The 12,069-nt window shown below is 38.9% G+C and overlaps 1 protein-coding gene across 1 annotated transcript in view; it reads left to right on the top strand.

Annotated features, from left to right (window-relative positions):
• The window catches only part of THSD7A (thrombospondin type 1 domain containing 7A), a 564,048-nt gene that overhangs the window by 461,470 nt on the left and 90,509 nt on the right, over positions 1-12,069 (top strand). The window contains exon 23 of the mRNA XM_033192934.1: positions 1,829-2,002. Coding sequence (XP_033048825.1) covers positions 1,829-2,002 — 174 coding nt within the window. The remainder of the gene's footprint in view (positions 1-1,828; positions 2,003-12,069) is intronic.

Genomic DNA, 12,069 nt, shown 5'->3' with positions numbered 1-12,069 from the left:
TTAGAACAAGGGAGTATCTCACTCTCATTTGCTGTTATTACATCTTTAAAGCCTGACATGTATTACTTAGGGGTGATAATTACATAACTCACAAACTATCATTAAAAGATTTATTACATTTTGTTGCAAAATAAATGATGCTAAATGTGGATTACCACAAAGATGAAACCTATTGGTAAAAGGTATGTTTCTTTTCCATGTAATTTTCAATCACCGAGGTGAAATTTTATTATATTCATATTGACAGGAATTTTTTGAACTTGAGCAGTTTTCCTACATAATTAAAAACTGAGTAACCACAAAGTGGCATTTCCTAGGAAATAAAAGTGTTTCTAAAACTTTTTCAGACTACTTAGAAATTCTTTCTAGTTTCTTTTTCCTTTGCATTTCCAAAATTTACTAGAACTTTCTGTACTTCAGGAGTACTAATTACATTCTTTAATAAAGGCCTACAAAAATCACTCCATTTTACTATTATGTATATATGTTAGTCAATAATTCATGTCTTACCAGGACTTCTTAGGCATGACACAAGAAGTTTTTCCATTAATCAGATCTCCAGGCAACTTTATGCTAATACCAGTCACCTTCAGCATAATATAAGGCAATATGAATTATTCATATGACCTGGCTAGAATGAATAAATAAGTGATAAGAAACCTTTGTGAATTTGTGTCTATCATAATTGACTGTGTACTCTGAAGAGTATCACTAAGCAGTCACTCTGAAGAATGAATGGGTTAATGGAAAGCGTGTATTTCATAAAATCTTTTCTGTTCTTAAAATGGCTAAAGACTTTGAAAGCATGGATGCACTACGGCCCAGCAGTTGCACTCCGAGGTACATACCCAACAGAAATGCATATATAAGTTCATCAAAAGACTTGTACTGAAATGTTTGCAATAACATGATAGGAAAAATTTACAACTCCCCACATGCCCATCAATAGTAGAATGGATAGCTAAATTATGATATATTCACATGATGGAAAGTAGTAAGAATGAAGAAATTAGAACTTCATAAATGTATGATGGATCTCACAAACAAAAATGAGAGAAAGGAGCCAGACACAAAAAAGTACATATGGTATGATTTCATATATTACACAAGGGAAGGTTTTGAGATCCTGGGAATGTTTTGTTCTTTGATTTGGGTGTTGATCACATGGTTAGATAATCAGATTGTCAAAATTCAGCTATCTGTGCATCTATGATATGTGATCATTTTACATGTTTGTTGTCCTTCAGTAAAGTATTTTAAAGAGAAGTTGATTGAAGATGTAGATCAGAGGAAATAGTGGGCATTATTTCCAGTACTGCGACTGCTCAATTGCCTCTCTCACCTCCACTCTTCTGGGAAGAAATAAGAATGAAACATAAAACCAGCTTTGTGAGCCCTGGACTTCAAACTTTTTGAAAATTGTGAATACCTAGAAGACAAAGTCTGTTTATATTTAGGCTCTCTTTGAGTGCACCGCCTGTGTAATAAACCGCTTTACTATGATAATGACAAGAGTGGTGGTAGGTTTTGATCAAATATTTTTTGTATCCTAAGAAGAGATGAATTATAGTGGATGAGCTCCTGTCAGCCACAGTTTACCTTTGGTATCAACACATAGACCAGTAATAGCCATACAGAAAATAACAATACATATACAAAGTTATACAATTATAAATTTACAAATATTAAATGCCTATTTAAATCTTATAAATATTATGTGTGGCTGGGATACCTAAAAACATTGCCCACTGGGGTTGGAATTAAAATGATTATCGGGCTGGCTTTTCTCTGTGGATATGGGTGTAAATTACAAACCTGTGTTTTACAGGTGACTGTTATTTGAAGGACTGGTCTTCCTGGAGCCTGTGTCAGCTGACCTGTGTGAATGGTGAGGATCTAGGCTTTGGTGGAATACAGGTCCGATCCAGAGCAGTGATTATACAAGAACTAGAGAATCAGCATCTGTGCCCAGAGCAGATGTTAGAAACAAAATCATGTGATGGTGAGTGCTACCATTCATATACTCTATCTTAAGCAAAGCATAAGATTTTAAAAAATAGTCTGTTAAAAATAAATTTGGCTTGCAGTGAGCTGAGATCCAGCCACTGCACTCCAGCCCGTGCAACAGAGCGAGACTCCATCTCAAAAAAACAAAAAATAAAAATAAATAAATAAATAAATAAATAAATTTGACCAGGTGCAGTGGCTCATGCCTATAATCCCAACACTTTGGGAGACCAAGACAGGCGGATCACCAGAGGCCAGGAATTGTGAGACCAGCCTGGCCAACGTGGCCAAACCCCAACTCTACCAAAAAAAAAAAAAAAATTAGCAAGGCATGGTGTCAGGCTCCTGTAATCCCAGCTACTCAGGAGGCTGAGGCAGGAGAATCACTTGATCCCAGGACGCAGAGGCTGCAGTGAGCCAAGATTGTGCCATTGCACCCCAGCAAGGGCAACAAGAGCAAAATTCCGCCTCAAAAATAAATAAATAATTTAAAAATTTACTAAGATGTCACTTAAGGCTGAGGACTAAAGTAAGGGGAAGATTCTGAATTCTAAGGATTGGGAAGACGGAAAATCCTGCCACCGTTCATAAATAAGATGTGAGTTTTACAAAAACGTTTCCCAGTTTTATGAGCTCAAGAAGGCTGAGATAATTAGGAGCACATTATTTTTACACTTATAACAATTATAGTCAGGTAGGAGTCTAACAATATCTTCAATTTATTTAAATCAAATGACAGAATTAAATTAAAATGACAAGTTCACAGTAAGGTGAGAGATTTTACTATGTTTTTTCAAATGGATAAATCAAATTATTGGTAAAAATTGAGTTTAATCTAAATATTACTTAGAACATATATAAACATCTATGTTTATATGTCTGTGTGAATGTATGCACACATAGAATCATTCACTCAGTGTAAGCAATACATGACATCTTCAAGAATCACAGCATTAAACGTCATAGTTTGGGAAACAACATGCTAAGACTCAAGGAAAACAAAAGAAATGCTATCTGGTAGAGTGTGTGAGGCTCAAGAAACAACTCTTAATTCTGCTTATGTTCTGAAATAAGTAATATGACATAGCAAGCAGGAGACAAAATATCACCTTTCTTACCGAAAAGTTGGACACAAAAGCTTAAAGTGTTGGAAAAGAATACTTGCAGTAAAAACCAAATGGGCTAGATGACTTAGCCCAAGAATTAGATAGAATTACCTGCTCTGTCAGTTTAATCTTCCTAAATTTATCAACTAGGTAAAACATTCCATACGCTAGGACAGGATAAGTAAAGAATAAAGAAAGGTCAAAAGTTACAATGAATAAAATAATTCCCAAGGCAAGAAAGAAAAGTATTCACTCCCAATGACAAGGAAATAAAATTAGGAATCAATAAAACAATGACAAATCTCCATACGCACACTTTAGAAGTGTAAAAACCATACTTCTAAAGCATCATATAGCAAATGTTATATGGGATGCAGCAAAAAAGTACCTAGAGGAGACCCTGAAGCTTTGAACGCTTCTATAGATGGGAGAAAAGTTAAAAATGAACTAAGCATTCAACTGAGTAAATTTTTAAGAAAAGTAAAAAGGAAACGGAATGCAAGCAACATGGATGAGTATAAATTCAATGAGATTGAAAATAAATAATCAACAAAACCAATCGATTGTTTTTAGAGCAAACTGACAAAATAGACCAGTTCATGGTAAAATCAGTGAAGAAGAATAAAACGCAAAGTCATCATTACTATAAATAGAATAAAGTTTGGAAAATAGAATATAATTCCGTGAATAGTTTTTTCTAACAAAAGTAAAAATGTTAATGAAGATAATTTACAAGGTTATTATATTTTATCAAGAGTAACGACAAACCTACACCATAGATTATGTAACTATTTTCAAACCTGTGAAATACATACTCACACATGCACACAAACTAAAACTTAAATGGCTTTAATTATGAGTTTTCTCAAAATTTAAACGGACAACTCCTTGTTGAGATTTGATCAGTCTGGTGGGAAAAATATTAGTTACGATAGCCACAAAACCCTTTTGGAAGGCCTGAGGGTTTTCACATGACTTGGGTAATAGACCCGGCGGAAGGCGGTCTGGTCCCATTAACTTTAGTTAAATAGAGTAGAGTAGTAAACAACGGGATGTGAGGAAGTTATCTAGTTAGCTTGTTTACCCATATGGTCTCAACCTTTGATGTGTGCTTTTTACTCCAGACGTCCACAATGACAATTACCCTCTAATGGCATTGACTCAAGCTTTTGTTAATTAATAAATGTGAGTCTCCCTCCTAATCAGGGCTGCCACAGTGACAAACCTCTCTTGGTGTGTAGATGGTCAGACACTCAGCAGGACTGGCAAAAGATAATATCTGTGTGTCAGTGTACATTTTATTCATCCATCGCTGGGGTCAGGGTCTGCAGGCAGACCCCCACAGCTAATGCCCTCTTGTGAAGAGCAATACCTCAACTCCTATTTATGTGAAATCTTTTTTTGATAAGAACATGTTCTTTTTTTTATTTGAATATTTTTTTAATTATACTTTAAGTTCTGCGGTACATGTGCAGACCGTGCAGATTTGTTACATAGGTATACACATGCCATGGTGATTTGCTACACCCATCAATCCATCATCTACATTAGGTATTTCTCCTAATGCTATTGCTCCCCTAACCCCTACCCCTCAACAGGCCCCAGTGTGTGATGTTTCCCTCCCTGTGTCCATGTGTTCTGATTGTTCAACTCCCAATTATGAATGAGAACATTCAGTGTTTAGTTCTCTGTTTCTGTGTTAGTTTGCTGAGAATGATAGTTTCTGGGTTCATCCATGTCCCTGCAAAGGACATGAACTCATCCTTTTTTATGGCTGCATAGTGTTCCATGGTGTATGTGTGCCACATTTTCTTCATCCGGTCTATCATTGATGAGCATTTGGGTTGGTTCCAAGTCTTTGCTACTATGAACAGTGCTGCAATAAATATAAGTGTGCATGTGTCTTTATAACAGAATGATTTATAATCCTTTGGGTATATACCCAGTAATGGGATTGCTGGGTCCAATGGTATTTCTGGTTCTAGATCCTTGAGGAATCACCACACTGTCTTCCACAATGGTTGAACTAATTTACAGTCCCACCAACAGTGTAAAAGTGTTCCTATTTCTCCACATCCTCTCCAGCATCTGTTGTTTCCTGACTTTTTAATGATTGCCATTCTAACTGGCGTGAGATGGTATCTCATTGTGGTTTTGATTTACATTTCTCTAATGACCAGTGATGATGAGCTTTTTTTCATATATTTGTTGGCCGCATAATGTCTTCTTTTGAGAAGTGTCTGTTCATATCCTTCACCCACTTTTTCATGGGGTTGTTGTTTTCTTGTAAATTTGTTTGTTTTCTGTAGATTCTGGATATTAGCCCTTTGTCAGATGGATAGATTTCAAAATTTTTCTCTCGTTCTGTAGGTTGCCTGTTCACTCTGATGATAGTTTCTTTTGTTGTGCAGAAGCTCTTTAGTTTAATTAGATCCCATTTGTCAATTTTGGCTTTTGTTGCCATCGCTTTCAGTGTTTTAGTCATGAAGTCTTTGCCCATGCCTGTGTCCTGAATGGTATTGCCTAGGTTTTCTTCTAGAGTTTTTGTGGTTTTAGGTCTGAAGGTTAAGTCTTTAATCCATCTTAATTTTTGTATAAGGTGTAAGGAAGGGGTCCAGTTTCAGTTTTCTGCATATGGCTAGCCAGTTTTCCCAACACCATTTATTAAGTAGGGAATCCTTTCCCCATTGTTTTTATCAGGATTATTAAAGATAAGATGGCTGTAGATGTGTGGTGTTATTTTTGAGGCCTCAGTTGTGTTCCATTAGTCTATATATCTGTTTTGGTACCAGTACCATGCTGTTTTGGTTACTGTAGCCCTGTGGCTGTGGGTTTGACATAAATAGCTCTTATTATTTTGAGATACGTTCCATCAATACCTAGTTTATTGAGAGTTTTTAGCATGAAGGGGTGTTGAATTTTGTTGAAGGCGTTTTCTGCATCTATTGAGATAATCATGTGGTTTTTGTCATTAGTTCTATTTACGTGATGAATTACATTTATTGATTTGCATATGTTGAACCCGACTTGTATCCCAGGGATGAAGCCAACTTGATCTTGGTGGATTAGCTTTTTGATGTGCTGCTGGATTTGATGTGCCAGTATGTTATTGAGGATTTTCGCATCAATGTTCATCAGGGATATGGGCCTGAAATTTGTTTTTCTTTGTTGTGTCTCTGCCAGGTTTTGGTATCAGGATGATGCTGCCCTCATAAAATGAGTTAGGGAGGAGTCCCTCTTTTTATATTGTTTGGAATAGTTTCAGAAGGAATGGTACCGGCTCCTCTTTGTACCTCTGGTAGAATTCGACTGTGGATCTGTCTGGTCCTGGGCTTTTTTTAGTTGTTAGGCTATTAATAATTACTGTCTCAATTTCAGAACTTGCTATTGGTCTATTTAGGGATTTGACTTCTTCCTGGTTAAGTCTTGGGAAGGGGGTACGTTTCCAGGAATTTCTCTGTTTCTTCCAAATTTTCTAGCTTATTTGTGTAGAGGTGTTTATAGTGTTCTCTGATGGTGGTTTGTATTTCTGTAGGATCCGTGGTGATATCCTTTCTCATTTTTTATTGTATCTATTTGATTCTTCTCTCTTTTCTTCTTTCTTAGTCTGGCTAGCCATCTATCTATTTTGTTGATCTTTTCAAAAACCCAGCTCCTGGATTGACTTTTTAAATATTTTTTTGTGTCTCTATCTCCTTCAGCTCTGCTCTTAGTTATTTCTCGACTTCTGCTAGCTTTTGAATTTATTTACTGTTGCTTCTCTAGTTCTTTTAATTGTGATGTTACGATATCAGTTTTAAATCTTTCCTGCTTTCTCCTGTGAGCATTTACTGCTGTAAATTTCCTTCTAAACACAGCTTTAGCTGTGTGCCAGAGATTCTGGTACATTGTGTCTTTTAACTCATTGGTTTCAAATAACTTACTTATTTCTGCCTTGATTTTGTTATTTACCCAGTAGTCATTCAGGAGCATGTTGTCAGTTTCCATGTAGTTGAGCGGTTTTGAGTGACTTTCTTAATCCTGAGTGCTACTTTAATTGCACTTTGTCTGAGAGACTGTTATGATTTCCATTCTTTTACATTTGCTAAGGAGTGTTTTACTTCCAACTGTGTGGTCAATTTTAGAAAAAATTCAATGTGATGCTGAGAAGAATGTATATTCTGGGCTGGGCATGGTGACTCATGCCTGTAATCCCAGCACTTTGGGAGGCCAAGGCAGGCGGATTATAAGGTCAGTAGTTCAAGAACAGCCTGGCCAATGAAGTGAAACCCCATCTCTACCAAAAATACAATAATAGCTGGGCGTGGTGCCAGGTACCTGTAGTCCCAGCTACTCAGGAGGCTGAAGCAGGATAATCACTTGAACCGGGAGGTCCAGGTTCCAGTGAGCTGAGATAGTGCCACTACAGTCCAGCCTGGGCGACAGAACGAGATTCCATCTCAAAAAAAAAAAAAAAAAAATGCATATTCTGTTGATTTGGGGTGAAGAGTTTTGTAGAAGTCTATTAGGTCTCCTTGGTCCACAGCTTAGTTCAAGTCCTGAATATCCTTATTAATTTTCTGTCTCATTTATTTGTCTAATATTGACAATGGGGTATTAAAGTCTCCCACTATTATTGTGTGGGAGTCTAACTCTCTCTGTAGGTGTGTAAGAACTTACTTTATGAATCTGGGTGCTCCTGTATTGGGAGCATCTATATTTAGGATAGTTAGTTCTTCTTGTTACATTGATCCCTTTACCATTACGTAATGCCCTTCTTTGTCTCTTTTGATCTTTATTGGTTTAAAGTCTGTTTTATCAGAGACTAGGATTCTAACCCCTGCTTTTTTTTTTTTTTTTTTTTTTTTTGCTTTCCATTTGCTTGGTAAATATTCCTCCATTCTTTTATTGTAAGCCTATCTGTGTCTTTGCACGTGAGATGGGTCACCTGAATACAGCACACCAATGGGTCTTGACTATCCAATTTGCCAGTCTGTCTTTTAATTGGGGCATTAAGCTCATTTCCATTTAAAGTTAATATTGTTATGTGTTAATTCAATCCTGTCATTTTGATCCTACCTGGTTAGTTTCTCCGTTAGTTGATGCAGTTTCTTCATACAGTCGATTGTCTTTACAATTTGGTATGTGTTTGTGCTGGGTCTATCCCACAGACCCTGGCCAACTGATGAATGAAATGAGTAGTCAGACACAGGTATGCAGTGCAAGGGCAGCTAGGGGTCTGCCTGCCTCTAGTGGTCAAAGTGCACCCAGAGAAGCTGGAGCTGCATGCTTTCATTCACTGTAGGCACAATGCCAAAAGCCTGGAGCAAACACAATTTGTGAGAAATTAACATTTATTGTTCCCCTTTCAAGGAACATCATGTGTGTGGATGATCAAAGATCAGTTCCTGGTCAACACAAGTAAACAAGCTGTTCAAGATATTTCCCTACATTCCCTTGTACGTACTCCTTGCCGTCTGCCTCAGGGTCAGAGAACAGCTGCCTTTGGCTATTCTCCCCTGAATCTAGGCAGAGCCTTTGGACCTTTCAGAAGGCATGCTGCCTTCCCTATAGTTTTTCCCACCACTCTGACCGATATCCTCCTTCTCCCCCTTTTCTGTTTTTTGCATCAGGTTTTCTTGATTGAAGAGTACAGCTATGTGCAGTGACAGACTTGACAGTGCAGCAGTTACAGCTTGTGTTCCACTGTTGCATCCTAGAATTAGTAAATAACATAAGACACACATGAGTAGAATCAGTAATATTCTTTTCCAAACAAAGAGTGACCCCCAGGAGTGGGGGTCTTTCCAGGAGAGGTGTTTTTGCACATTGTTCTATAGGGCTGTTACTGAGGAACCCCACAAGGGATATGTTAATCCCTCATAGCCAAGCAGTCACATTGTTAGAAGCTGGGAGGAGGATGTCTACCCAAGTAACAGGGCAGAAGAAAGGCAGATCTAGAAGATGGGCCTAATAGAGTATAGCAGGTACAGGTTGCAGATAGAGTGAGAAAATAAGGAAAATCAATACTCTACAAGAGTTGCAATGTACAACAGAGAGCATAGCAAGGAACAGATTATCTGGAGTGAACAGTGTTTGTGTCCAGAGCAGGATTTGCTCAGTCTCCTGAGTTTTCTTCTTGAGCATAATGTCCAAGGCCTGTGTTGTCCAAGGAAGCTGCATCATCCAGGGCTGCAGGTTCTACAGGGTCATTTCCTTTATTTTTGGTACCAGGTTGGTCCCAGTCACCCCATGGTATGGTTTGATGCATTGTGCTGGAATCCAAAGAGGACCTGAGGAGTTGTCAACACAAGTATATCTTCTTCCCCACATTAACAAATCATTTGGACCGCACCATAGATTACGATTTACATCTTTCCATAAAACTAATTATATCTTGAGTGATTTTTGCAAAGTGCTTCTCTATAGCTGATTGATTGAAATTTATCATCTAAATTGAAGAAATTAAGGGTAAATAAGGCTTGTGCCAATAGCGTTGCAGGGTCCTTACTCATATTCGCCCTTTTTTGTTTTCTGAGCATGTTTTTAAGGATGGAATGGGCATGTTCTACTATGACCTGTCCTTGTGGGTTATATTGTGTCTGGAATTGATTCCTTCCAGTGGGTTCTTGGTCTCACTGACTTCAAAAACGAAGCTGCAGACCGTCAAGTTGAGTGTTACAGTTCTTAAAGATGGTGAGTCCGGAGTTTGTTCCTTCAGATGTTCAGATGTGTCCGTAGTTTCTTCCTTCTGGTGGGTTCGTGGTCTCACTGGCTTCAGGAGTGATGCTGCAGACCTTCAAAGTGAGTGTTACAGCTCTTAAAGGTGGCACATCAGAGTTGTTCATCCCTCCCTGTGGGTTTGTGGTTTCGCTGGCTTCAGGAGTGAAACTGCAGACCTTAACGGTGAGTGTTACAGCTCATAAAGGTAGTGCAGACCCAAAAAGTGAGCAGCAGCAAGATTTATTGCAAAGAGCAAAAGAAAAAGCTTCCACAGCATGGAGAGAGACCCGAGCGCGTTGCCGCTGCTGGCTCAGTGGCCAGCTTTTTTCCCTTATTTGGCCCCACCCACATTCTGCTGAGTAGTCCATTTTTACAGAGCACTGATTGGTGCATTTATAATCCTTTGGCTAGACAGAAAAGTTCTCCAAGTCCCCACCCAATCCAGAAGCCCAGCCGGCTTCACCTCTTAATCCCCCCTCTAAACAGGACACCCCAACTGCTATTGGGAATTTGGCCGATGACCGCTCTAGCTACTTCTTGCTGGATAGGGGCAAAGAAGGGGTCCTGCAGTTGTAGTGTCCTCCAGAGGGGAAGGCCAGTGGATCGGTCCAGGGGTCCTCAATAGAAGTTGTTATTGAACTCATTTGGGGTTCCAGTTGTAAGACCATCTGTAGCTTGATGGCCTAGATTCTAGAGGAAACAAATTTGACAAGAAGGTTAAAAATACAGGGCCCAAAGGCAAGTAACAGCAAGGCCGCTGCCACGGGACCTAGACAGGGGAGGAGCCATGTTGCCAAACTCCAGAGGTTGGTATAAGAGTTTGAAAGTCATTGTCTGATTTCAGAAGCCTTTTCCTGTAAACGCCAGATGGCATCTTGTACTATCCCTGACTCGTTAGTGTAAAAACAACACTCTTCCCCTAGGAAGGTGCAGATTCCTCCTTTCTCAGCAGTGAGGAGGTCTAGGCCTCAGCAGTTTTGGAGAGTTACTGCTGCCATAGAGTCTATTTGGGATTGTAGAGTAAGGATAGATTTCATTATTTCTTGCAAACTGTCTGAGAAATCCTTTGAGAGTGTCTGGTAGGTAGTAAATAATGAAGTAGATAAACCTCCTCTTCCTGTTTCTGTAGCAGTAGCCATTCCTAACACTATAAGTAGGGGTATTAGTTGTATGGCCCTGTGCTGACAGACTTGAGCTTTGAGGGGTACAGATAGGATCTGATTTCCATTAGATTAGAAGTTAGGATAATATATGTTACCCTGTTAACTTTCAGCAAACTTTACTTTTGTTGAAAACCTTGTAAGTTTGAGATTTCAATTATTGTTCTTTGCTATTAATAAGACCTTGTTCAGTCCATATTAACTTAGAATTGGTATAGATGGCTCCTTCCTGATTCTGTAAGTACTTTAAGGTTTGGCTGAGTGCAAACAGCTGGCATGTTTGAGCAGACCAATTATTAAGCAATTTTAATACCCATTGTGTCTTTTTTCCCTTAATCGCCCAGGAGGAACCATCTATCATCCTGTCCTGAAGGGAGTTCCTCCTAGGTCTGGTCGGACCTTTGTACGGTAAATAGTTAAGATTTAGATCCCCTGTTAGGAAACCTATTGGGTTAAGGATTTTTGATAGGAAAGCTATGGGTTGTCAGTGGCCTCAGTGCTTTCAGACTATGCCCTTATTTACACTGACAAGGCGGTATTGGAGTGTTACAGGGTTGCAGAAAAGACCTTCAGTTATCAATTACAGGTTTTAAAGTTACCTTGGCTTTTAAAGGAATAGGGTACACTGTTTTTTCTTTACTACTTCCATTTCTCTTTCTTTCTCTTTGTCTCTCTCTTTCTGACTCCCTCTTTGTCTCTCTGTCTCTTCTTTCTCCTTTCTGCTGGTCTTTCCCTGCCTCTGCCACCTGCTTATGCTGCTGTCCTCCCCTCTTCCTTCCCTGTTTGATGGTTTCAGCAGTGTAAGACTGCCACCTCCTTGGGTTTTTGTACTGCATGCAATAACTCCATGATTTCCTTGTGACATTTAGTGGGGGTTCCCCTAGAGGTTAGGAACTCCCTTTCCTTCCGTATTGCAACATGGGCATGTAGGATTAGATAAGCATACTTGCTATCTGTATACACAGTTATTCTTTTTCCCTTTCCCAGTTCTAAGGCTTAGGCAAGTGCCACTAGTTCTGCTAACTGGGCACTGGTCCCTGGGGGAAGAGGCTTACTTTCGAGTACAGTTACTATGGCATAACCTGCCCTTCATA

Source organism: Trachypithecus francoisi, unplaced genomic scaffold, assembly GCF_009764315.1.
Source record: "Trachypithecus francoisi isolate TF-2019V2 unplaced genomic scaffold, Tfra_2.0 Lachesis_group4, whole genome shotgun sequence".
In the NCBI taxonomy this organism is placed as follows: domain Eukaryota; kingdom Metazoa; phylum Chordata; class Mammalia; order Primates; family Cercopithecidae; genus Trachypithecus; species Trachypithecus francoisi.
Note: the sequence above shows the minus strand (reverse complement) of the source record. Positions and strands in the feature narration are given on the sequence as shown.